Here is a 27551-nt window from a genome sequence, read left to right on the forward strand (position 1 = left end):
TCTTGGCAGAGGATGGTGCTTATCATTCTCCTCATCTAACCAAGGAAAGGGGAAAAACTTGAACTGGGTCTTACAATTTTCCTTGTGAGCTCTCACTAGGATCCTTACAAACAAAACTCTGCAAAAAGGTGTAAACACCCTTGAGTTCACTATATCACCAGCCACAACCCAACTTTTAGCAACTTACTATAAAATTTAGGGGAGGAGCTGGAGAGATGGCTCAGTGGTTAGGGCACTCACTAACTGGTCTTACAGAGGACTCGGGTTCAATTCCCAGCACCCACATAGAGGCTCACAGCCATCTGTAACTCCAGTTCCAGAGGATCTGATAGCTTCTTCTGGCCAACACCCACACACATAAAAATAAATAAGTACATCATCATAAATAAATAAATAAATAAATAAATAAATAAATAAATAAATTTCCAGGCAATGATTGTTGCTGGTTTAGATGACATCTGAAGGAGCCCATGCCTGGTTTTCCAAATACAAATCAGTGCCTCCCCAGATCTTGCTAATTTGTTTGCTCTGTGACCTTAGTTCTCTTAAGAACTCAAAAGTTTCATTGGCTTGCATTTTTTTTCCAACACATTTTTGAGAGGTTGGGAGCAACTCTATCTCTATCTCTCTATATCTTTAAGATAAAGCCAGAGTTAACTTCCATGATTTTCCATATATATGGAAATATATGGAAATCTATATAAATAGATAGCTCCCCTAAAATCTGTCCAAGCCTGCTGTATGCCCTTAAATCCCAGCAGAGGCAAGAGTGGATCTCTGTGAGTTTTAAGACCAGCTTGGTCTACATAGTGAGACTAGCCAGTGAGACCATGCAAAAAAAAATTTTTTTGATCAAAAATATATTCTGACACAAGAGTTTTCTGGATACACATAAAATAAGAGGTTTAGATGTTTTCACACACACAAGAAACAAATGTTAAATGTCACAAAACCAAAAAGTGTCAGCTCATTAACCACAGTTGGTAAGAGAACAAAAAAGGCAACTACAACCCAAAAACCCTTTAAAAATAGACTTATTTTTTTAATTTTATTTCTATGGGTGCCCTACAATCCCTTATAGGAAGATAGAAAACGGAATAGGAAAGACTGCAGCAAATGGTACCTAAATGTTCAAATCTCAAAAAAAAAAAAAAAAAAAGGTATCTAAAAGTTCAAAAGCCCAGTTACCACAAAAAAAGCACTCCACTTCCTCAGTCATCAGAAATGCAAATTCAAACCACAGTGTATGTAGTAGCTCACCCGCCCTTAGGGCTAAAACTGAAGATTCTGTTGATTCTAAATGTCACCACGGATTTGGAACAGCACACACAACCAAAATCTCAAACACAACTGGTTGGAGGAAAAAAAGTGATATCCACTAAGGTTGAGCATGTGCGCAGAAAGCATTCAGGTAACAAAGGTCTCCACAGCTTGGTGACTGGAACCAATGCACCTGTGTTCCTGCTGTTTCTGTGTGTCAGGACTGTGTTAGAGGCTCAGCTGCATGCTTTTGGGCTGATGATCTCTCATGAGTTTTCAGTTCAAGTCTGCTCTCTGCAGACTTGAATAGAGTTGGAGACCTTCCTTTCGAGATGACTCAGTCACACGACTGTCCCCAGAAGGCCTTGGCTTCTCACCGTGTAGATCTCTCTAAAGACCAGTTCAAAGGTTCTCCTGGAATGACAACTGCTTTCCCACAGCTGCAATGCCTATATGATCTATTTTTGGACACAACACACCATGACTTCTATTCTGTTCATTAGATGTGAGTCACTACAGCTCACGTGTGAGGGTTATGGATTTAGAAAGCTTCTGAAGGGGGGAAGATTGAAGAATTTAGGGCTTACCTTAAAATTGCTACACTTATCCAGTGATCCATTTTTTTAAGCTTTAGCTACAGAAACAAAAATAGTGTGTACCTAGAAAGATGTACAAAATATTATGCCATCATTCATAATAGCCACATAGAAACAACATCAATGTCTGTCAATAAAAGCTTGGCTAAAAAAATTTAGTATACTTCAATGGATCACTATTCAGAAATGTAAATAAACTACAAATATATCTAAATCCTCCCCTTTCCCCCCTTTTTGAGATTGGGTTACTCTTTGTAGCCTTGTCTGTCCTGGAACTCACTCTGTGATTAGACTGGCCTCGAACTCATAGAGATCTACCTGCCTCTGCTTGCTGAATTCTGCGATGAAAAGTGGGATTACATTTTAAACATAGATGGATCCCACTACTATATAATTAGGCAAAAGGGACACACCCAAAATGTGAACTAGATTATTTTTATATAAACTTAAAAGGACTCAAAGCTAACCTATAATATAAGATGTGACGATGGTACTTACCTTCAGAGTAGGAGGGAGGAACTGATTAAGAAGGCTTATGTGGAAAGGATGCGGATGTAGCTCAGTTGGAAGAGTGTTTGCCTAGCATGTACAAAGCCTTAGATTTGATTGACAGCACCACATAAAACAACTATAATGGAGAATGCCTATAATCCCAGTACTTGGGCAGTAAAGCAGAAGGATTAGAAGTTCAAGATCATCTTAAACTACACAGCAAGTTTGAAGTCAGCCTGGAATATACGGGCCCTGTCTCAGATCAATACAGTGCATTACAACACAATGCAGTGCAATGCAATACAACACAAAGCTTATGGATGCTACTAGAAGCTTCCTGAATGGCAATGCTGTTCTACATCTTGTCCCCAGTGTTTGTGGGCAGAGATGTTTTCACATTGTGGCAGTCCATTGAGCCATACATCTCTGATTTATGCATGTTTACACACACAAAAATAATCATTAAGTAAAACAAAATAGGTACATACACGCTGATTTGGGTTTCTGGGTAATCAGTTTGTAATATTTGCTTTTGAACGGAGTTATATCTTAGTCTGATTATATTGTTATAAAAACCCACTGTAGGCCAGTGGTATGACTTGGCTGATAAAGGCACTTGCCATCCGTATGAGGCCAATACCAGGCCCCACATGGTGGAAGAAGAGAACAGACTCCCCTAAGCTGTCCTCTGCGTGTGCATATCCCCAACTCCCCAAATCAGGAAATAAATAAATGTAATGAAAATATTTTTTAAAAAGAAATCTATGTGGAGCAGGTAGTTTATAAATACCCAAACTCATTTCTCAATGCTTTGAGGGCTAGGAAATCCAAAGTCAAGGTGCCCACACATCCGGTAAAGGCTGGAGTGCTGGTACATGGGTGCCCACGCATCTTCTGGTCTTTATATGGCAGGACATGAAAAGGAGCTCTCTGGGGTGTGCCTTAAAAAGGCACCAGTGTCATCGGTGAGGGTATCACCTCATGGTCTAACCACCTCCCCATTCATCTTCACGATCGCATCTCCAAGGACTGCCACATTAGGGACTAAATTCCAGTAGAGGGTTTCCATGGAGGCATAAATATCCTGTTAATGACAGCGGGTAAATAGTCTTCAGCAGACATTGAGGCATACGGTTTACACCAAACTCTGGTGGAATCAGTTTGTTCCCCTAGAATTTTACCACAGTAGAATGCCAGTTCCAGAAACAGCCATTGAATCATTTGGTTCTGTGATTTTTTTTTTTTTTCAAAACAACCCTTTCGCAAGAATTCAGAACTGCCTGGCACATAGTGTGGAAGCCACTGCTGTAGCTACCCAGCCAACACTACAAATAGAGAAGAGAGGTTGGAGAGACTCTGTTAGTTGCATTCCTTATACAAGTCCGGGGGTGGGGGAACATCCTGAGATTCACTCCAATCGGAGTTTAGGAGGAGTATGTCACATGGTCCTGGAACAGAAGGAAGAAGGAGGAGAAACTTGCACATTACAAGTCTTGAAATTCTCCCATTCTGTCAGCATAGATGTTGGCAACGTGGCTACCAGTGAGAGCTGATACTGTTGGAAGTGTTCGTCTAAGGACTGCCCTGGGGAATGCCCTATTCAGATGCAGATATGTGGGACACTCATTCAGTTCACCCTTCACTTAGATTGTCAACTCTGACTGTGCATTGCAGCTGCCTGGGAACATGTTAAGGACACTTGCATGACTTTCCCATAGAACGAACCATATGCTCTGAAGCTGGCTTGGCCGTCTGGCTATTCTGACCCTCCTCACACCTTACAGAAAATGTTTGTACAGTGGCTGCTCATCAAAAGGGCTAAACAGAAAACTGGGCCCTGCCAGAGAGATGCAAAGCATGGGGATAATGGTGTGGTGGTGGTGGTGGTGTGGAGGTGGTGGTGGTGGTGGTGGTGGTGTGTTGGTGGTGTGGAGGTGGTGGTGGTAGTGGTGGTGTGGATGTGGTGGATGTGGTGGTGGTGGTGGTGGTGGAGGTGGTGGTGGTGTGGATGTAGTGGTGGTGGTGGTGGTGGTGGTGGTGGTGGTGGTGGTGTGGATGTGGTGGTGGTGGTGGTGGTGGTGTGGTGGTGGTGGTGGTGTGGATGTGGTGGTGGTGGTGGTGTGGATGTGGTGGTGGTGTGGAGGTGGTGGTGGTAGTGATGGTAGTGGTGGTGGTGTGTTGGTGGTGTGGATGTGGTGGTGGTGGTGGTGTGGATGTGGTGGTGGTGGTGGTGTGGATGTGGTGGTGGTGGTGGTGTGGATGTGGTGGTGGTGTGGAGGTGGTGGTGGTAGTGATGGTAGTGGTGGTGGTGGACATCCTCCTTGAGCCCTTGTTCCAGGAATAAGCTCATAGACACTGAAAAAGAAACCACTAGAAAACTCAATATTTGGTTGCAGTGAGTGGTGGCAAGATTGAACAGAAGGAATTTAGGTTAGAATAATCACATTTTCCATTTGGGTCTAGTTGAGGACACAGACACACAGACAGGGGAGCAGAGAAACACTTGAGTGCCATTTTTTTCTCCACTATCTTTGTATTCTCTCTGTATATTCTGTGTATAATCTCTCTGTGTGCATATTATTCTCTTCTATATTCTCTCTCTCTCTCTCTCTCTCTCTCTCTCTCTCTCTCTCTGTGTGTGTGTGTGTGTATGTGTGAGAGTGTGTGTGTGTGTGTGTGTGTGTGTGTGTGTGATCTCTGTATTTGCTGCTATAACCTGAGAACTCCAAGCTCTGTAACTCAGCCATAGTGTGATATGAAGATTTTCTTTACTGTCAATGAGATAGATAAAAAAAAAAAAAAAAAAAACATTTATAAAGGAAATGTTTTATTTTTGACTTACAGTTTTGGAGATTTGAGGTTGATGACTCCATTATTTGGGGCTTCTGGGGGTACTGCACATCATGGAAAGAGCAAATGGCACATGGTGGCACAAATAGCTCCTGGCACAAAAGTGAAAGTGAAAACTTAAAGGGTCTTCCTCTATAGCTGCCGTGGGAAACAGCTTTTCATCTAGGATGGCTCTGTCTGCTCCCTTACCTTTCTTTGGCACACTTTCCAGGTTCCGGGCATTTCTGTTGTCCTGGGATCTCCGTTGTAGCTTGGCTTTACTCTCACAGATTCATACTCACCCTTTCAGGGACATCCTGCAGGCACACTGACCTTGCTACCCTGTGCTTGGTTTTCCATACTTTTCTTAGATATCTAGGTGGAAGCCTTGAGGACGCCACAATACTTGCTTTCTGCCTTCCTAGAACTCCACCATCACATGGGCGATTCCAGCACAAGCAATAGCCACATCTTTTGGGATCATGGTTGTAGTGGCTTGTGAGTTATCTGAATAACAACAACAACAACAACAAGTGAAATGAATCACAGGATGATAGATAACCTATAACCTCCTAGACATTCCTGGACCAGCAGAGTACCGGAGAGGTGCCATCTTCTAAAGGAAACTTTACCCTGGAGCCTGAGATAGATATTGTTTTGCTAATTTTCAAGATCTCTCAAAGCATCTTTTTTTACTGTGCCAGTACAAAGCACTTGGCTTTTGGTTTACTTTTGTTCTTATAATTAATGGTGTTAATCTCTTTAATACCCATGCCCTCCTTGGCCTCTACTTCAAGCACACTTCTTTTCTGGAAAAAGTTGTACGTTTTTCAAAACTTTCTGTTCTGGTTTTGCTTCTGATTCTCATTGCAAATCTACCAGAAGAAGCCACTAAACCCATGCTACAGCCTGTATGCTTCACTGACTTGCACTGTCCTCCACCAGATTAAGTAGTCCATCACCGTTTCCAAATCTCAGGGCATAGACAAGATGTTCACAGGTTCTTTGCCAGAAAGTAGCACCCATGGCCTCTACTCAAATTCTCTGAGGAGCCATTTATTCTGTCTGAAATCTCGTGGCAGTCTTTACTGTCTACATTCCTGTTAACAATTTGGTCTTTGGTGCTCATACCAGAAGCACTCGGTAAGCTCTGCCATGCTTTGCTGTATTCTGAGCTTTGTCTTGCCGACTCCCCTAGAGTTTACAGTTTCTTCTGGAAAGCAGTTCCAAAGGCTTCTGGTGTCCGCAGCAACAACTTGGCTCCTGGCTGTCACTGTCTGTCTATCTTCCCTCCCTCCCTCCCTCCCTCCCTCCCTCCCTCCCTCCCTCCCTCCCTCCCTCCTTTCCTCCCTCCCTCCCTCCCTCCCTCCTTTCCTCCCTCCCTACCTCCTTTCCTCCCTCCTTCCCTCCCTTCCTCCCTCCCTCCCTCTCTCCCTCCTTTCCTCCCTCCCTTCCTTCCTTCCTTCCTTCCTTCCTTCCTTCCTTCCTTCCTTCCTTCCTTCCTTCCTTCCTTCCTTCCTTCCTTCCTTCCTGTCTCCTTTCCCTGGGAACTACTCATACAACATAAGTGCCTTTTGGTGGTACACTTGGCAGTCTAACCATAATGCTTTCCTTTGGGGTCACATGTATGTTCTCTTATATTTTATTCTTAAAATAAAACTTGAAATGTTTTATTTTAGCCTTTGGATATTAATCAGTTGAAAATTGATTTTGCATTCTGTATGAAGATACATTTTCTTGCCTTTAGACACATAAAAAAGCTATTTGTCTTGGTATCACTTATTGTAGAGTTTACAGTGTGCTGACTGAATTATAATACCACCTTTGGATACACACACACACACACACATATATGTTACTTTTCTGTTGCTAGGGAAAAAAATAATGTGACCAAAGCAACTTGTGGAAGGAAAGGATATTTGGGCTTATGGTCCCAGAAAGCTAAGGATCCTTTACAGTGGGGAGGCATGGCAGTCGGCAGTCATGATAAGCGGAGCTCTAGCAAAGCTGCACCTCCCCCATGCTCTTTCCAAACCAACTAGGGACCAAGGGTTAAAAGGCCTGGACATCTATCTCAATTTGTGTGGTTGTAATTTCTGGAATATTTTACGTTCCCTTTGTCTGTTTACCCAACATCATACTGTTGTCATTGGTCAGATTTTTAGCTTTGATGTTTGGTACAGAAAACTCCCCTAGTTCCTCCTTCTTGAAATACATGTTGGCTAATTAACCACCTCTAATCTTTATTCAATTTTAAAAATAAGCTGTAAAATTCTTAAACTTGTTTTCAGGTATTTTACTAGAACAATATAGAATTTACTGATTTAGCTGTCATCCTTGGTCACACTGAGTGTTCTTCCCTAAGAACAAGACACAGTTTTGGAATTATTTTTCTTTTAAAAAAAGTTTTCACTAAGTGCTTAAGATTTTAATTAATATATTCCACATGCTTGTTAATTTTATTTCTAGTTACCTTTAAGTTGTTTTCTACTGTAAGTTTTCTACTCTCTCTCTCTCTCTCTCTATCTATCTATCTATCTATGTATATATATTAAAATACTATCTTCCAAATGTATTTTGTTCACACACACACACACATATATATACTTCAGTAACATTGCTGTATTGACCTTTTTCTAACACCCTCTCTTGTCAGCTTTTATAAAATATGCAGATTCTTGCTGGGTGGTGGTGGTACACGCCTTTGATCCTAGCACTTGGGAGACAAAGTCAGGCAGGTCTCTGAGTTGCTGAGTTTGAGGCCAGCCTGGTCTACATAGCAAGTTCCAGGACAGTCAGGCCTACAGAGAGAAACCTCGTCTCAAAAAGAAATATATATACATATATATATACATATATATATATACACATATATACATATATGTAGAGAGAGTTTTGTGTGTGTGTATGTATATGTATATATGTGCATATATATGCATACACACACTGATTCTTTTTGTTCTTCTATATGGATAATCCTGAAACTCTAACTAACACTTTCATTCTTCATTTACAGGATTTTTAACTCTTTCTTGTTGTGCAGCTGTCCAGTATGATGCTAAATAGGAGTGAAAATAGTTCACATGCTTGTTCTAAAATTTCCTTTACTGGACCACACTGCCTTTTGACTTTGTTACATCCAGTAATTAGGTACCTCAACCCTGCTACTGACTCAGAACTCCATACCAACTTCATTCAGACAATTCCACTTAATGAAAGTGTCCAACCCAAAGGACTTTTAGGGCAGTCTATCTGAATAATTAAAACCTTGTTATTCTTTCAGTGTGTCTGTTGTCTTTAAATATGTCACTACCTACTCAGAGTTCCTGGCAGAAACCTGTACTCTTTTCTTGGCATCTATGCTGATTGACCTCAACAGTTCTACCTTCTTGTACCTGCCGAAGCATTCCCTCACCTACAATTTGAAGACCCATGGTTGGTTTGAGCCCTTGGTGTCCCCATCAGGGTTTCCCATCTTAACTACAGTAACAGTTTCCTAACCTGCCTCCTTACTGTAGGTGGCTCTCTCTTGCCTACCTGCCGTTCTTCTTGTGACTGCCACGTTTCTCTTTCTGCAGTTTTCTCCTGCCATGCCTCACCCAACTTCAGACACTGTGCTCATTGTCTGCTGTATAAAGCTGTGGTTCTTTAGCTGCTCAAACAAAGCCCTTTATGCAACCTGACTGGTTTTCTAACACAGTAGCCTAGCAAAACCGAAGTCTGTGTAGTTCAGCTCAGCCATTTCCTCGTGCCATGAATTCTGTACATTCTGATGTCTCTGATTGGTGAGTCTGGCAATGTTTTATTCATTTAATCCCAGATCAGCTGTCAGTTTCTCTAGGACCTAATGATAGAACTAAGCAAATATTTGTTAAGTACTATCTTTCTGGCGGGTATTTATGCTAGGTCTAGCTATACAAAAAAAAAAAAATGTAGAAGGCACAGTCTATATGCTAGTATTTAGCCCTAAACATCCAGTGATTTTATTTATATTATCCTGTCTTTAAATGTGGATCAGACAATTTTCATTCTTAATAAATGTATTTAAAAGTAAGTGCTGCAGTGTTAAATATGGAAGGATATGCACAGTGTCTGGGAAGCACACAGATTTCAGAATGCTTTATGAACAAAGTTTCAAGATGATGATTCTAAATGATGAACTCACAGCTCAGACCTCGGTCGTGAGGCCACAGCTCAGTCAGCCCCACTCCCACTTATTATTATCTGTTAAACCCTGAGGAAAGGAAATGGAGAAATGCTTGCTTAGATGAGCACTAAAATGTCCTTCTACCAAAGTAAGGGCTGAGAGGTTTAGGAGGTAGGTGAGCTAAGATGAGAACTAGAGTACTTTAGACTGGGGTTGAAAACTACTGAGGACAGTGCCAAAACCCAGAAACCACACAAATCCCTAAATCCCTTCCTGTCACAGACATCTGACATGACTAGTGTTCCTAGAAACATATGCAGGGTCTCTGAAGAGTATGGAACAAGACCCCCCCCACACACACACACACCCTGCAAAGTAATGCCTCCTCCTGCTGCCATGATGTTTTCTACCCTAAAAGAGCCAGAGTGGCTCCTACACACTCTTCATAACCTGCTTTTGGCCACATACTTCCTGAATTTACTTCCTATTTTCTGGAAGAGAAGAGACTATAGGAAAAATATTTAAAGTGAAGAGGCCCATTGAGGGGACCAGAGGCCTAACCCAGAAGCGTGTGTGTGTGTGTGTGTGTGTGTGTGTGTGTGTGTGTGTGTGTGCGCGCGCGTGCGGTGGGGGTGGGTTTCTACAGATCCAGGACAAGCCTGCTTCTTTGTGCAGGAAGGGGATAGAGAACGCTAGCAGCAACAGTGAAGAGAATGTCCTTGAAAGCCTAGCAAGACAAGAGAGGTAGGTGCTCATGAGAAATAATAGCTGCATCCTGTTCAGTGACCAGGGTGGGGGCCTCCTGAGCTCTGTTTAATAGCACTTTATAATGCTATTCTTGAAGCAGGTGATGGGCAGGGGAGGCTGGAGGTGGGAGACGTGAAAGGAGGAACACTCTTCTTACAGGAGAATATAGCAGACAATGAAAATCCCTATAAGGAAAGAGTGTGTAAACTGCCTTGCTATCTATTTACATTGCCCAGAATATACGTGACTTTCCAAGTTAATGTCTTGATTGGTTTGATAAGGCCACTTTGCCTTTCTCCCCTTTCTTTTAGTAGTTATAAATTCCCATGGCCCTACTCACTTCCTGCCAAGGAACACTAAAGACTGGGTATGGTGGCTAAGAGAACTAGTTGTCCTCACTGGGTCAAAGGTCTAAACTTTGGTCTTGAACTACCTGAGATCTGTGCATGGTTGCTGAGCTACGAGGAAAGATGGGTGGAAAACCCAAGGAAAAAATACATCACCACTAACCGAATCTATGTACAGTGAGAGAGGGTCTTTCTTTCCCCATTACACTTTCCCTATTTTCCTGTGAGCATGTGTTCATTTTATAAGTGTGGAAAAATAAATTTGTGGTCTCTGGTTCCTGCTCTACTTTTTAGAATCTTTAGTTTGAATAAAGAAAGACAAGAAGACATTAGGTATAAACATCAGAAGTGTACAGAAGTGTATTTTCAGTGAGTGCGTGCGTGTGTGTGTGTGTGTGTGTGTGTGTGTGTGTGAGAGAGAGAGAGAGAGAGAGACAGACAGACAGACAGACAGACAGACAGACAGACAGAGACAGAGAGAGACAGAGAGAAACAGAGAGGTGCATCAACGAGAAAAACTACTCCCTAAGAAGTTACAGCCACGTAATTCTAGAACCAGGAAAGAATTGCAAGGGGTGAGGGTGACTTAGAACTTAGGGGAGCCAGTGACAAGTTTCTCTGCGCGCAGGCGGAGCCGGCTAGAGGCTCTGTTTCCTGCGGAGATGGGTCACCTGGCAGCCTGTGACAGGTAGGGCGGAGGCTTGCGGTCCCCAAGCCGGGGCGGAGCAGGAAACCGAGACAGCCCTGGGCTGGGGCGGAGCTCAGAGAGCCTCAGGTACCGGTGGACTGGGCCGTACCTGTGGGGACCAGAGGGAACGCTCCCGTCGTATAGTTCGACCTACGGGTCTCCTCGGAGATGCGAGTCCTGGCCGGCGGCTGATGAAGAAAGACGCGGCTCCCCGAGGCCCTTGAGCCTCTGTAGCCAGCGAGGGGGCCAGCATGGGCTGCGGGTTGCTCGCTGCTGGCCTGCTCCTCTTCACCTGGCTCCCAGCAGGTGAGCCCTGAAAAAGGGGGGAGTCCCATCCGGGGCCACACGAGACAGGAAGCCATTTGCCTGGCCCTGCAGAGCTGGCCACCCGCGGGGCGGTGCACTCGGGTAGCTCCTGGCACCGGGAGGTGCAGGGGCCGGATCGAGTGTCGTGGGAACCTGTTGTTTTCTTCATTAGCCCAGGGCCTTCGGAAACAGATGCAACGGAAAAGAAACCTCAGCCTTTGGATTTACACTCCAACAGGTGTTGTTAGATGCTTGATGGCTAAAACCGAATCGATACAGGCGAAATCACCATTCTTCAACTTCTTAATACCCCTTTCCCCGTCCTCTACCCCTTGTCGAACTTGCTTTCAGAGTGTAGATGCGACGACAACCATTTTGGCCCAGAGTGCATTTATTCTTTCCTGACAAGTTAGATTGCGTCGGTAGTGTATGAAGGAGTGTTGGGCATAAATTCGAGTCTCTTACAGGCCCTCCGCTAGTACCTGTCATTTGATAATTTCCTCCTTTTTGCGTCCACCTCCTCTTTATCAGCCCCTCCAGCTGCCCTGCACCTTTCTTTCTACCTCCACACTAAGGGTCTCACTGGGAATCTGAATGTCTTAAGGTACCTCTTGGAAACAGGGCAAAGGTCTTGTCTGTGAGTGAGGCCGAATAGGAAAGGAGAGAGAAGGGAAGGCTCTCTGGGCTCTGTTCACATTAGCCTGTAGCTGTGACTCTGCAAACGAGAATTTTCAATTTCATTTCCTTTGGACGGTCCACCCAGTTTTATAACGACTCACTTCCCACTTGATCCCCTTTGGGAATATCAGTTTGCTCACCGACCAATTTGAAGCTTCTATGGTTCGTCCAGGCAGATGTAATATGAAAATGGAGGCAGACTTCCCTTTCTATGAGCTAGAGAGTTGCTCAGATGTAATCAAATCTCACGGAAACTAGAGTCTACCAAAGCTTAATGTTGGGAATACAAGGAGGGAGGGTTGAAAAAGGGTAGGGAACCGAGAAAAGGCAGCATTCCTGTGGCAGGCTGCCTTTCAACTTGTTCGGCCAGACAGAGGCTTTATAAGTTGTCTAAAGCTAACAACTAGATGCTGAACATACACAGTGGACAAGAAGCATATGAAGCCTCGTTAGGGTTTAGGTACTCAAACACCACCAGAATAGTTAACCAACTTAGACCCTAAGTGCAAATTTGTAAGAATTCTGGAGTTATCTACAGTCTTTTCTCCAGTGTGTTGAATTCTTCTTCTCCAAGTCTGTGGCAGCTGGGGACAAAATTCCTGTTTGAGCTGCCTTAGGAAAATAGAGGTCTGCTTCCATCAGCCCCTGACATCCTGTTTCCCAACCTGGGACTTCTGATGGAGCTGTCAGTCTTCTAGACAGAACAAGAACGCCTGAGATGAAGAACCTGTCAGGGTATAAACCCTGGTGCCCTAAATATTTTAAACTGTCCAGTTTTTTGTTTTTGTTTGTTTGAACATTTTCAATGAGCATTAAAAAAAAAAAATACAGCCACTATAGCCAAATATATACTAGAGTATCCAACACACTAACTGTAAAAAGCATGGCTCCAGGTCTCTGAGCCACACGATGTTATGTTAGTCGCTAGGCCCTTGAGACAAGACAATATTACAGGGTGTGGTGCTAGCCTGGTCTTCCCTAAGTGGAAGTTGGCCAGTGTTTTATGAGAGTGTGGAAAGTGAAGTCTACCATGATTATCCAGGTTCACTTTCATTTCACAGATGAGAAACTGAGACCCCAGCACTTTGAGGGGAAATAGCTACTTTGACAGATATTGTCCCTGACTATGTAGCGTGCCATCAGTAATACTGCATCTGCTCTATGGACCCGTGGTTCTCAGCCTGTGGGTTGAGACTCTCTTGGCGATCAAATGACCCTTTCACAGGGGTCGCCTAAGACCATCAAAAACACTGATATTCATATTATGATTCCTAACAGTAGCAAAATTATAGTTATGAAGTAGCAACGAGATAATTTTATGGTTGGGGGTCCGCACAACATGAGGAACTGTATTGAAGGGTCACGGCATTAGGAAGGTGGAGAACTGCTGCTCTAGATGATGTTTTTTTTTGAGTTTGTGTAATTGATGTCTGTGTGACTCTGGTAATTTGCTGAACTCTTTAAAGCCTGCAGTAAACATGGATAATAATATCATTTCATACAGTTTTTGTAAGAATTAATTAACAGGTTTAAAAGTACTCTATATACTGCTTGTACAAAATGAAGGAGGCCTTAACCATGGTGATAGTACTAGTTATGATTTGGTAACCATGGTGATAGTACTAGTTATGATTTGGACCCAAGTAAGACTGGTTAAAGCTAAGCTTGAAGAAACTTACTTGTTCTTCTCTTGTGGCTAGGAAGCACAAGGAACAGCGAGATGCCTGTTATTGTATCAAAATAACCGAGGCAATCAAGTTGAAGAGAGGAAAGGTTTATCTTGGCTCACAATCTTAGAATTCTCAGTCCATGGTTTGTTGGCCTCAATGCTTTGGGGGCTGTAGTCAGGCAGTGCATTCACATGGGGTCACATGGTAGAAGAGGCTGCCCTCTTCAAAGTGGCTAAGAATAGTGACAGAGCAACAGGATAGGACCGGGGCCCCAATATGTTCCTTGAGGGCACTTTCCAATTGCCTTCCTCGAGACCCCCATCTATTGAAGGTTCTAGCACCTCTCGACGGTGCCAAACTGGGTCCAAATCTTTAACACTTGGGCTTTTGGGAAACACTCCAAGCCCAAGCTATAGCAGTGACTGTGAAGTTAGACTTCAGACTCTGCCTCTGTATACTCATAACTCTGGGTGAGTTGCTTCAACTCTTTTCATCGAGAAAATATGTACATTTAGTCCTTCCCACCATTGCTGCCCATACACCCAGCCAGACCATCTCTTTTTGGGTGGCTTCCATTCAAACACAGTAGCTATGGCATGGCGCCCCCTCAAGAAATCCTAGGAATGAGCCCATTTCCCCAGCCTTTACCCTTTTCCTTATTTTTAAACTAAACATCACAAAATACCTCTTCAGATAGAACTGTAGAGACATTACTTGCTTGCAGTGTCTTACAAAAACAATGCTTATCAAAAACTCTCCCACAACTTACCGTCACAGGACATATGTGTGTGACAGTACAGCAGTGTGTATACATATGTAAGGGTTATAATATAGAAACAAAAGGTTCACAAAATTCTGTTACTATGTCAGAAAAAATGATAATTAGCATGCAGTATTATTGATGTTAAAACTCAGAGATGATAATCTGCACGCAAAAACTGTTGACTAGGAAACCGTTACGTCAGTTTTCTGAAGACCAGCTATTCCAATTGCAATGCACTTTTTGGAAAGCCCTGCACTTAAGTGAGTTCCTTTGTGGTCTGGCGACTTGTTCCATTTTGCTTGTTGAGAAGCGTCAAGCCAAGCCCCTGATTAGCATCTGAGTTTCCACAGTTGTGCCGCGCAGACCAGCGATCAAATTGTGAAGTTCCAGAGGAAGGTGCTAAGGTCAGGGAGTCTTGTGAAGTTCCCATCACTGGGCCCTGAGCTCTGTAAAGATCACTTGCCAGTTGTGGGATCTTTTGCTATTCTTAGAAGTCACTTTTAGGACGAATTTTTTTTAAATCACATAAATGATATCTCAATTCTTGTTCCCTAAAGTAAGATATTCAGTGAGGCTAAAATAAGCACAGCAGCCATTCAGCAGTATTGGCTCATAGTTCTCTTGCTTTCGTCCATTCTCTGAGTTCATTTTTAGAGTCAAGTTTAGCTTCCCTCTCATGCCTAAAGGGGTTCCTGTCATTTGCTCTTTTGTAAAAAGGTTTTTTGTTTTGATTTTTTTGGTTTATTTTGTTTTGGTTTTGTTTGTTTGTTCATTGAGATAAGGTCTCTCTATACAGCTCTGGCTGTCTTGGAGCTCTCTGTGTAAACTAGGCTGTCGAGATCTACCTGCCTCTGCCTTTAGAGTGCTGGGATTAAAGGCAACTGCTTCTATGCCCCACTTGTAGAAGAGTTGCATTGCTACTTTACAGAACCATAAGCTGTCCAGCCATATTCTTATGATTTGAGAAATCCTACAACTGACAAGGGGGATAAGATCACTAGACAAAGCATGAGTGATTTCCTGTAGGTGCCGGGGTGGGGAGGCGGATTATACTTAGAACTAGAGAAATCTTACAAAATTCCCAATATGGTGGATAGCAACGTGGAGCCTGTCAGGGTGAAAAGGCTGTGTGTGCTGGGAAAGTGTCCACTTGGAATGCTCCCATCCCCTGGAGGTCTCCTGAAATCCCTTCCAGAACTCCCATGCCTGTTACACACAGGAGACATCATTTCACCTCCTCTTAGCTCACTCCCCCTCCAGCTGTTAATACAGATGGAGAGTGTGGATGCGGGGAAGCCCTGTATTTTACAGTGAGATACCAGACAGGACAGCTGGCACCGTGCTCCTTCCCCATTTCTCACAGTGGAGCAGGTTGGTTTGGTGGAGTTGAAACCTGATGCACACTAGAGCAGGGGACTAGTCCTCAGTGCCTGAGTATATGCCAATTAAACTTCTAGCCCCAAATGCAATGGAACGGGGTGAAATGTTGGGTAATTAATGGAACTTCTACCTAGATTTGTTTCAGCATAATAATTTATTTTGTTCAGAAGTCCTTGGGAAAAATGAAATTGTGCACTTTCAGAGTTACAAAGATTATCCCATCTCTACTTGCAGTCTATTCAGTTTCCAAATGCTGGTGGGTAAGGAAGGGTCAAGCAACTGGCAGTTTTGAGACTTTGTTCACTTCCCATTTTTAGTCACTAGGTTCTGTTGCTTAGTTCCAGGCTTGGCTTCTTTCTTTCTTTCTTTCTTTCTTTCTTTCTTTCTTTCTTTCTTTCTTTCTTTCTTTCTTTCTTTCTTTCTTCCTTCCTTCCTTCCTTCCTTCCTTCCTTTCTTTCTTTCTTTCTTTCTTTCTTTCTTTCTTTCTTTCTTTCTTTTCTAGTTGCCAATAGCCACCCTAGCCCAATGTCTGCACAACTCCTTGTCTGCAGACCACTGTCTCTTTCCTGTCAGCCATCCTCCATGCACGGAGTGACAGGCAGCCTGCCATGCCTACCTTTTTCTCATTCACTTTAACCCTCCATTCAAGAAGCTTCCGATAGCTTATAAACTCCATGAAATTCAAGACTCTCTAATGTCAGGGCTCACTAACAGACAGCCTTATCTCTCCACTGATAGGAGTCTGACTTCATATACCCCAGTACCAGACATTCTTTGTGTCTTTTGTATGGTTATATTACTAATAGTTAACTCTGACTTTTTTTTTTAAGTAAACTTTTAAAAAATGAAACATTTGTTCCAAGAAATTTAGCCCATATTGAGTTAATTCTTTTTCTTTTAACCAGCATACACATAGTGCATCATTTTATATGAGGCTCCTGCACTGGCAAACAAAAGCAGTCATGGTCCTGGCTCCCAGGATTCATATGCTGTAAGGAAAGTACACACTGATGCAGATACAGAACTGGAACTACAGCTATAAAGCCTGGGTTAAGGTACCAGGAGAGCACAAAATGGTTGGATTTTTTTTTCCAACCAAAGACATGTTTTGAGTTGAGGAATGATCATCTGAAATCAAAGGAGTAACACATGCCGGATCATCAGATAGCAGCTCAGTGAGTGTAAGGCAGGGAAAAAAGTGCCAGTGAATCTGAGCAGAGAAAGCTGCAGCGTGGTGTGGACAAACACTGGGAAGGACCGGATGTGAATGGTTTCATGGGTCATGGTGGGAAGAGGCGTGTGTGCGTGTATGTATGTATGTATGTATGTATGTATGTGTGTGTGTGTGTGTGTGTGAACGTGTACGTGTGTGTGTGTGTGTGTGTGTGTGTGTGTGTGCATGTGTTGTTGTTGCTGTTAAGAGCAATGGAAAGATCTTAAGGAGTTTGAGTTGGGAGATGAACAGCACTGTAGAATCCATACATTGTGGGAACCACCGAGACTTACCGTAACAGCTAAGCTAAGGCAATATGCAGGCAGTGGCTGAGATGTACTGAAATGGCTGTGAAGAAGAACAGAGATCCCAGAGGTACTTAAGAGATAAGTAAACCCAGTGTGGCAAGGCTGTATATGACTGATGAAGGAGAAAGAGATGTTACGGGTGGTTCCTGAGTTTTGGTCTTGGTCATCCACTAAATGGAGCATGAAAAAAGCCCATGTTTATACAGAGGATCTTGATTTAGGACTTGGGCTTGATTTAGAATTTGAAACATCAAAGAAGAGCCATCAGGAGCATTTGGTATGTGGATCTGCCAGTCCCTTGGTATACAGCGGTAGGAGTTGGCCTCCAAGCTCTGGTGGGTTCTAAAAACCCTGCCAGACTTGCTCATGGCAGATATTTCATCTGCGTGTTTTATTGCTTGTCACTGAGACCCCACCAAGAGGGTGAGTTCTCAGAGCACAGACTTTGTCTTCTGGAACCGTGTCTGGCTCAGAGTAAGGCCTCAAAAATAAATGTATGTGTGCATTCTGCTGGGGCCCAAATTTGCATATGCTCTGAGATTAGTGTGTGGGGCATGAATCACCAATCTGGGCAGATGACTTTGGGAAACTCCAAGCGTGTGCCCCTCAAACAAGTCTTGTCCTTTCCCACTAGAAGCCGATGGGATGTCAGGTTCAAGTTACCTGAGTGGGTACCTTTAAAAAAACTTTCCCTCTATTTTTATTTTTTAAGATTGCAAGTTTCCCCTTCCAGAAAAGTTATGGAAAGCATAATATTGTCATTTACTGTTTATGGGACTATAAATTTAATTTCTGAAGTAGCTATTACAACATAAAAAGTTTATTTCCTCTGACTGGGCAAACCCTATGAAATAAAAAAAACAAACGTGCAAATACACAGATAGTTACATTAAAATATTCATTCCAATAATTCACAGCATCCTTGTTTCTAATAGTGAGAAATCAAAAGCAACCCAAACATCTATTGTTAGGAAAATTTGTAATAAGTTATACTTCCCAGAGTGATTGTCATGTGGCCGCTGGGAACAAATAGATCTGTAGCTACTTACGTGGCATATGTCAGTCATTTAAAGATAAACAAAGTTGCTAATCATTGTACATATTAAATAGTGAGGGAAAGATCTGGAAGAATGCACAGCAGACTATTAACGGTGACACCTCCACCCAGTGAAATGAACGGCAATCAGGGAGGGACATTTTTACTTTGACCCTTTGTGTTGCTTGAAGCTTCTTGTTTATTTTATATTAATAAACAAAACAAAGAAACAGAAATTCTATGTGCAATGGTTAGAATACGTTCGTGAATGCCTTTTAAGTTTGAGGATGCTTTTTCTTGAACAGTTAATTTTTATTTGTGTGTCTGTATATGTATGCTCCCATGTGTCTGGACACCAGTGAAAGCCAGAAGAGGGTATCATATCCCCTGGAGCTAGAGTTACAGGTGTCATGATTCACCCAAAGTGGATGCTGAGAACTAGGCTCTGAGCAAGCAGCAGAAGCTCTTACCCACAGACCCATCTCCCTGGCCCTGAGAATATTCCTCCAAAGGTTACACCTCAACCATTCTTGAAAACATATCTGGAAACTAGAGTGGTATAATAAGGACAGTGCAGAATTTAGGACTTTAGGAGGTTTCTGTTAAAATGTACCTTTGGGCTTCACTAGCTGTGTGCCACACATAGAGGCCAGACCTTTGAGGACTGCTACTGATAAACTTGAGAAAAATAAAAAAGAACTTCTAATTGTCTTTTGCTTTTCTTCAGAGGTAGAAGGAGATAATAAAGCATCTAGTACTGAGTTTGACAGTGCAGGAGATACTCAGTCTCCTTTGATGCCTGGTGCTTAGTTCCTCCCCCAGCCCAGTTCTGCATGCATGGACCGAATTCCTCCTCCACCCACTTGCCTCACCCACACTTCTCTCCCGGTGTTCCCTATCCCTTCCAGTTCATTGCTCATTGCTGGTCCCTTTCCTTTCAACTTCTGTCATATTTGCTCTGTTATCTAAGGGAATGTAGCGAGTACTGACTGCAAATACACTTACGGAGATTGCTTGCTCGGACATAAACTCTGATAAGATTGAGCCGGTGTGCTTTCTGTTAACCTGCTGAGTGGAGCCGAGGTGCCTGTGCATTTGCAAACCCTCAAGCGACCAGACTCCCATCAGTGGGGCACCAGGCCTTGTACTCCCCAGCTGGGCTCTGTGTCCCCGTTTACTACCTTGTGTGGGTCAACTTTGCATTGCTGTTACAAAAGAAACTCAGCTTGGGAAGGGGAAAGGCTTGCACTGGCTCACAGGCTTGGAGGTTTCAGCTCAGGGTTGCTTTGAGGATTGAGGTGTGACTGTGATGAAACCAAGTAACTCAGCCCCTGGCAGTGAGATGGTTCAGAAGAGAGGAATACCAGCATCCCTTAGTCTGCCCTCTTTGATAGCATGGCCAAGTGGTGGGAAACCTTCACTTCCTCTCCTCTGAGTTTTCACCATCTCAGGAGTCAGTCTTTGACACATGGGTACTTTGGGACATCCCAAGTACATACAAACAATACCTTATGTCCTTTGAGCAGAACTTTATATGGGGTGGAAGGGGAAATACCATCTAGCCCCACCCCAGCCCCTACCATAAAGTCTGGATTCAAAGGAAAAAGTGCCATCCCTATTCTGTATGGATGGCATCATTTAGAAACTGTAACCTCTTTTCCCATTTGGTACCACACTGAATTAAGAACTATTGCATGTTCTGCATGCACTTGGGAATATATGGCATTTGGCTGGTGAGATACTGTGCCTTCATTGGTCTGCTTTCCTCTTACTTTAGGGTAGATGGCAGTCCCCACTTGGCACAGCGAAATGGTCTCGGAAAGTACCTGGTGGCGGGAAAGAAAGAACCCCCATCCCCTTCCCTCCTTCCCATGTGTTCTCATAGCTCATCTGAAGTTTCCATTCTACCCTTAAATGACAGGTCTCTCCGCTCCCTTCCTCTTTCACAGAAAAGGCAAACTGTGAATGGGTTTGCCGGGGTATGGAGTGTAAAGCATTCAATCTACCCACTGCTTTTGCAAAGGCAGAGACTATCATGATAGCTTACGTTTGTATAATTTCAATTCTTTCTAGAGGATTTCCTTTAACATTCTGGTCTTGGTTGACATTAAACTCTTGATTCAGATGAAATAAATCCAAAAGATACATGTTGAGCTCTTTGCTTATTGGGGACATTTGTCATTCTATTCTGAGGCAGATAATGCCATTGTCTGATTTCCCATAGCTTAGAAATAATGCATCAGATCTCTAGAATGGGGGAGAGGGTGTAGCTTTAAAGTTTTCAAGAGAAAATGACAGAGACAGTTGAGCATTGGGTGACAGACTGGGCATAGGAAGGGTCCCAGGATGAAAGGAAGTCAAGAATTTGAAAACTTAGCCCGGTGTGGTAGCACACGTCTTTAATCTCAGCACTCATGAGGCAGAGGCAGATAAATCTCTGCAAATTTGAGGCCTTAGTCTATGAAGCAAGTTCTAGGGCCAGTCATGGCTGTACCACAGAGAAACACTGTCTCAACAAAACAAAAACAAACAAAGAAAGAAAGCTTTGAAAGGTTTCAGTGCTAAATTTGACAACAGCAACAGGTAACCAGGCCATCCATAAAGAGAACATTTCTCATTTGAATTTAAACTTTTCCAACCCAGATTCTGCTTGTTGTTCAGGTCTCACCCTAAAAAGCCTCATGTGTGGATCTCTGTGGATGTCCCGTGTGGTTTGTTGTGCAGAGTTAAAGTCAGAAGCTAAAGAAAAAGGAAGATGGAACAATCTTACTTTAGAGATGAACTAATTACTACTTCCTTTCTCTCTCGCCCAGCCTGGAAACCCCTACTGCTCATAGGGGTCTAGTGCCTGATGTCCACTTTGGAAGAGGAGCTCTGCCTGTTTAGGAGACATGGTAGTTTTGAGTTTTATTCCATCACTGATACTTATTAATTAGATATGTGCTGATAGGTACATGGGTCTGGGTTTATACCCTCTGAACTTTCGTCCCTCTGAATGACCAAAGCTAATCCCTATCGTGAAGATGAGCACAAGAAACAAAGACCATCTGTCCATCACTGGGTGCCTAGTACAGAAAGGTACAAGAATGTTTTGGTATCTCCTCTTCCTGAACTTCCCGACCATCCCTGGGTGTGTGTGTGTGTGTGTGTGTGTGTGTGTGTGTGTGTGGCAGAGTAGAGGTGAAGGCCTGTGGTCCGATTGGGGTACTGTGGGGTTGGTAGATCTCTGAGAGGAAGCACAAATGTGGTTAAATGCTCAGAACCTGGGAAGATCTGAAAGGCTTTAAGCCTTGAAAGTGTGAAGTGATAGAGAGGCTCGGTCTACAGGCAACAAAGCCATCACTGACGTTGGTAAAGGTGACTCGGTCACTCCATCTATGGCTTGCCCATAATAAGGGCTTTCATGTAAGAGGAGCTAGATGTGCATTTGGTAATCAAGGCCATCACCCATGATCCCATTCTTCTACCTCCAAGGGGTTAGAGTCGGCATTCTTCAAAGTTCTCCCCAGAGCACCTTCTGGCTGCAACCAAATTCCCTTTCCTGACCCTCAGCAAACGCACATTCTTCTCTCCCAAGTGCTCTGTCTTTGCACAAAAGCTAACTGGAACTTAAGTGAGCTGCACCCTACCAAATTACCCTTCAGCCAAATAGAGAAGTTAGGGATTGCCAGCGCCTCTTCTTCTAACCGAAGGAAGTACATCAAGAACACTGCACGGGGAGAGAAACTCCTAACCTTGCGCCCCTCAGAGAGACCGTGGCAAGCCACCAGTCCACATGTTGTCCACATACTCCTTCCAGGATCATAGGTTTTTGTGTGTGAAAGAGAACAGTGGAAGGTGCCATGCAAAGCCAAAGGGTTTGTTTAGAACATTCGAGGCACAGCTGTGAGGAAGGAGGAGCAGGGCTCATTTTTATGTAAATGTAAGAATAGCATTGTGTTGGCTTCCCTCCCTGTAAGGCCATAGCGTTTCCATTCTGCCTGACCTGAATTCTCAGAGTCCTGCAGCTGGCAAGGCCGGCGGTTCTTTCCTCCCAAACTCTTGAAGGTTTATTCTGAAAATGTTCTTTTTTCCATTCACGGCTGAGTAATACAGCTGAGCACACCCCACCCCTCCCCCCCATGGTCTTCTATTCTTCTGGGATGCCATCAGTAATTATCCTTGAACTAGAAGATAGATGTGTCCTGACTCCACCCCATACACCCATAACCCACTCACCACCTGACCTGCCTAATTACCTGCCTCCCGTAGGCAGGAACCTGATTGGTTCCCACTAGGCTCCCTAAACAACAAAACTTCCAGAAAAGAAGCTTAGCGCCTTCATTTCCTTCCTCCCTGAAGCAGCAGCCCACCCCTGCCCTACCCTCTCCCTGCTTCTGATATGTGGTCTAAAAACCTACCAGAGTCTTTAGATTTGGCTTACATTTCTTGCTTCTGCACAGTCTTCACACATAGCTTTTGCCGCTAACGTCAAAGGGTGGTAACACAGACTGGCCAGGTCATATCTGAGTGGCGGAGCCTGCCCTGAGCAGTGTTCTGCTGTCTCCTCAGAGATGTGAGAAATGCAGAAGAAAGTGCCCATTGTTAGCTAGGCTGGGGGCTCTTAGGAGACCCTTGGCCAAAGATGAAGTGGTCAGTGTAGAATCATGCTGCGATGTGAGTCTCGGGTTCTTCCAGGGTCAGAGGAGTTCCGTTCACCTGAAAGCTCACTGTTAGGTCCAGAACTTGACCTTTGAGTCTTTTTGGAAAGTAAAGTTATAGAGCTAACTCTCCTTCATAAACTGCAGTTTCTTCAAGGACATAGTGTCTTCTACACATGGCAGTAAGCTGCATTTGGAAGTTTGTACATCATTTGCTATCATGATAAACTATCCCAGTTTTCTAAACATGATAATAGGCATACTACTGACTATATGTAAGATGTCATTACATGGCACAAACTAGTATACAATGTAGAACTGAATAAAACAGTGATGTTCTTAAGAAGAAAAAAAAAAGTCCCATCCAGGATGTTGGGGCGGGGGATGACTCGATGAACACAGGCTTGCAGGTTAGCAATGCAACCCTGATGAAGCGGAGAAATTCAATCTTGGGAAGCCACAGAAAGGTGGAAGGAGAGAACCAAATCTTCCGAGTATTCATCTGATCCCACACCTGCCTCCCCCGATGGTGATGGTGGTGATGAGGAGGAGGATGGTGGAGGTGATGGTGGTGGTGGTGGTGATGAGGAGGAGGGTGGTGGAGGTGATGGTGGTGGTGATGATGATGTTAAGATCACTTTGCTGCCCTCTAAAGGGATGGCTCAGTCAGAAAGGAAGGCTCTACTGAAAGAGCTCTGCTAGAGAGAGCAAGAAGGCAGCATGAGCAGTGTAGTCCCTGATTGGCCTTCTGCAAGGACGTGGTAAAGTCAGTGCCGGTTGAGTATCTCTTATCTAAAGTGCCTGGGGTGAGAAGAGTTTCAGACTGGGGATTTCAAATTTGGGGAAGTTTGTGTAGTCTTTGTTGGCTAAATATCCTGAATCTGAAAATGTGAACTCTGAGATGTTCTAAAATTAAAGAAAATGCTTTGTCACGTTGACACTCAGAAAATTTTATAGGTGCTGGGGAGTTGGTTCAGTGGGCAAGAGAGTTGATTATACAAGCATGAAGACCTGGGCTCAGATTTCCAGCATCCATGTAAAAACTAGGTGTGGCCATGCATGCAGGACCCCAGCACTGAGGAGGGTAAAGACATTTGCTGGGCTTTGTTGAGTGCTAGGAATCGGCAATTTCCAGGGATAGTGAGAGACCCTGTCTCAAGGGAATAAGGTGACGTGGCAGGAGGAATAGACAAGACACCCTTCCTCTACATGGAGTCCACAGAGAGTCACACCGCACATATACATGACAAAAAAGAAAAGCGAGGTTAGGCTTCCAGAACATTTCAGATTTGGGGTTTCCAGATGCAGGATGCTATCATGATCCCCACTCAATAGCTGAGGAAAGAGAAACTAAGCAAGAAGTTCCTCTAGTGTCGGAGTGAAGAACTAGGCGTGACTTGTGTCTGAATCCAGAGCCTGGAGAGGTAACCTTTAACAGGTGGCCTTTTCCAGCTGTTCTCAACCTCTGGCACAGCCCCTTCCATATCTCCCGGACATAGCTTTTCTTATTGCTCTCATGGAAATCTGTTTGAAATGTAAGTTCTTGGGCCTCTCCTAAGTCCTGCTGCACTGGAAACTCTGGACAGCCTCGAGTACCGTCGCTCTACACTAACCCCCACCCACCCCCACCTTCCAAGAAAGACCTCCTTCTAATGCAACCTTGAAGCATTCCAAGATGCTGGCTGTGGACGGTTCTCTTACCACTCTACCATTCCATCTGGTGCCTGTGTGTCACCTAGCTCCTAGTCAAACTGTAATTTGGCTACTGTTACGAATCAAAATGTAAATAAATATCAGTGTATTCCCAGAAGTCATGACCCACAGAATGGGAACCACTTAGTCAGATAATAGTCTGACTTTTAGGAAACTGAGAAACCATTTTTTCCCTTTTCTTCTTTCCCTCCCTCCCTCCATTCCTCCCTCCCTCCATTCCTCCCTCCCTCCCTCCCTCCCTCCCTCCCTCTCCTAAGACAGGTCTCACAATGTAGACCCACCCAGTTGTAATTCTGGGAAGAAATGGCTGTACTACCTGAGCCGGGCCTCAAAGGGGAAACCACTTTTGGAAGAGAAGGGACAGGGGGAAACTGGTTTTAACTGGATCACTACTCTATTTCAACTGTGGCCTTATTTAAATACAGTTCTTTTATTGCTATGGGTGTGTGGTTATTGTTGGACTGGTGCTGGGTGTGTTAGTGGACTGTGAATTCTGGGAAGTTTTCCTGACTCCCCCACCCCCATCACCCTTCCCCCACACCTCCTGGTGCTTAGGGTCCTTTCCTTCTGTATACTCCTCACTGGAGCCTGTGTCTTTGAGCTTCCAGCCAATGCTAGGCTGCAGGGCAGCTTTTGTTCATTTGCATGGCTTTTATTACTCAGGAACAAACAAAAGTAGGTCACCTTTAGCATTGTCTCCTGCTCTTGCCTCCAGGGTGTCTGTCCTTGCTGGTCACAGTCCAGCACACAGAACGCTATGTTACTCTGTTTGCCTCGGTTACCCTCAAGTGTGACTACACCACCTCTGCCCAGCTCCAGGACGTGGTTGTGACATGGCGCTTCAAGTCCTTCTGCAAGGATCCCATCTTTGACTACTTCTCTGCCTGTGAGTAGCCCCCTTGTTCTGCCCATGGTCCCAGGCATCTGCGGGCTATCATCGGGGTCTAGGGGTCCTTACAGATCACTAATTGTCATCCTGAGAAGAACCTGCTGGGCCACTTTATTTTTTCAGATAAACTGAACCCAGGTTGCACAACGAGTTGTTCAAGGCCAAATGTCAGTTTGTTTACCCCATGTTGTCCTAAAACCATTTCAGGCAGCTCAGACATAAAAGACCTAGCCTGTGTCCCTCCTATACATTCCTCATACAGACCAGCTCTGAGCCATGTGGGACCTCAAGTCAGCGGCCATTGTTTGGAAGACCCCAGCTCGCTGTCACACTTTGGGTAGGGGAGAGCTCTCTGCCTCCAGTCAGGCTTTGGACATCTCAGACAACAGTGATGTACAGCTCCTTCTTAACTTTAGCCAAGTCCTGCTTCTCAGCAAGGGCTACCCCGGCTCTTGCCTCCAGGCTCTTCCTTCCCAGATGCTCATTTCTAGCCTCTTTCCGGCATCAGAGGAACCTGGAGCCCCACAGTCAGTCTGGGGTGATTAGACCTATAGAGAGTTTGAGGGTACAAACAAGAAGGCCGCCTGCTTGGGGGAAGGAAGTGGGTGTTCTCAGGAAGGAAGGGCACGACTGTGGCTCCGGCAACTCAAGCTTTACAGTACGACTGGACAGAACCCCCCCCCCAAATCTCACCGAGTCTCCTCACTTAGTCTGATGTTAGCACCAAAGGAATCTTTCCAAATTGAGGCATTGATTCTTCTTTCTGGGTTAAGGGAGCAAGCAGGAAGTATTGGTCACCTGGTAGATTTAACAGCTTTGAATTCTCTGTTGTGAAGGTTGGGAAAGTGAACCCCCCACTGGAACAGAAGCTGGGCGTGGGCATTTTGTAAATAAAGCAGACAGGCTTTGGAAACCGGGCAGTCAAGGAGGGGCTTGGAGGCTTATCGATGCGATGCAAGTGGAGTTCCCAGTGGTCAGCCGGGACTAACAAGTCAGATCCTACACCTGACTCGCGGAATCTCAATGCTGAGTGACTTGGTGCTCTCTTTTCAGCATACCAGGCCGCTTTGTCCCTGGGCCAGGACCCCTCCAATGACTGTAGTGACAATCAGAGGGAAGTTCGCATCGTGGCCCAGCGGCGTGGGCAGAGTGAGCCCGTGCTGGGGGTGGATTACCGGCAACGCAAGATCACCATCCAGAACCGTGAGTATGGCGGAGGAGGCAGGGGAACTAGGGTTTTAGGAGGATGTAGACGCCGGGCCGGGCAGGGCAGGCTGAGTCAGCAAGGGATTCCCCTGATCTTCTGGGGCTCGATGACTGAACTGGTCACTGTTGTTTAAAGTCAAGTGCCAGATTCTTAGAATGTTTTCCACCATCTAAAGCCACTTCCCTGGAACTTGGTCTGTGGATGAGAGGATGTTCTGCAGCCTTGGGTAAAGGTCAGGGTGTCACTGGTTCCTTTGTTTTTTGAGATTCAGGCTAAAATACAGATCTGGCTCCTTTGACGCAATTTTAGAAATTGTTCCCCCCCCCCCTCCCCCACGCACCAGGTTCCTGAGGTCCCTTCAGCCATTCTTCATACCTATACCAATGGAATTGGGAGCTGGAGGGCAAGTGACTTCTTTGAGACCACTGCATCCCCGGGTAGAGGAAACAACACTGACTTGGGTACAAGCCTGGGTAAGAGTCGAAGTGTTTCCACGCTCAAGCTGAGCTAACAGCCACAGGCCGGCCATTTTCTCTGCCTTTTTCCTCTCATCTGAGAGAGAGAGAGAGAGGGCCATATAGGATGGGGCCCTCGCGACACTGCAGTAAATATGAAATGCAGGCACGGTCTGGGAGCTGGGTC

General features: G+C 44.5%; 1 protein-coding gene and 2 long non-coding RNA genes across 5 annotated transcripts in view; 2 read left to right on the top strand and 1 right to left on the bottom strand.

Moving 5' to 3' along the window:
- Positions 1–3091: 3091 nt before the first annotated feature.
- Positions 3092–8816, bottom strand: LOC147000637 (uncharacterized). 2 transcript variants are annotated; one of them, XR_015045673.1, is made up of 4 exons: positions 8715–8816; positions 5388–5684; positions 5191–5290; positions 3092–3432 (listed from the first exon to the last, which is right to left on the bottom strand). It is a non-coding gene; the product is annotated as an uncharacterized LOC147000637 (long non-coding RNA). The 2 variants fall into 2 exon arrangements; XR_015045672.1 differs by lacking the exon at positions 3092–3432 and adding an exon at positions 3634–3796.
- Positions 8817–11145: 2329 nt separating this feature from the next.
- The window catches only part of Ildr1 (immunoglobulin like domain containing receptor 1), a 32318-nt gene continuing 15912 nt past the window's right edge, over positions 11146–27551 (top strand). For both annotated transcript variants that reach the window (XM_021185325.3, XM_085832235.1), the window contains exons 1-3: positions 11146–11412; positions 25529–25699; positions 26756–26905. In XM_021185325.3, coding sequence (XP_021040984.1) covers positions 11358–11412; positions 25529–25699; positions 26756–26905 — 376 coding nt within the window. In that variant the 5' untranslated portion in view covers positions 11146–11357. The remainder of the gene's footprint in view (positions 11413–25528; positions 25700–26755; positions 26906–27551) is intronic.
- LOC147000638 (uncharacterized) lies at positions 11617–21443 on the top strand. The gene is made up of 3 exons (XR_015045729.1): positions 11617–11650; positions 12665–12825; positions 21274–21443. It is a non-coding gene; the product is annotated as an uncharacterized LOC147000638 (long non-coding RNA).

Source organism: Mus caroli, unplaced genomic scaffold, assembly GCF_978045245.1.
Source record: "Mus caroli unplaced genomic scaffold, Mus_caroli_1 scaffold_17, whole genome shotgun sequence".
In the NCBI taxonomy this organism is placed as follows: domain Eukaryota; kingdom Metazoa; phylum Chordata; class Mammalia; order Rodentia; family Muridae; genus Mus; species Mus caroli.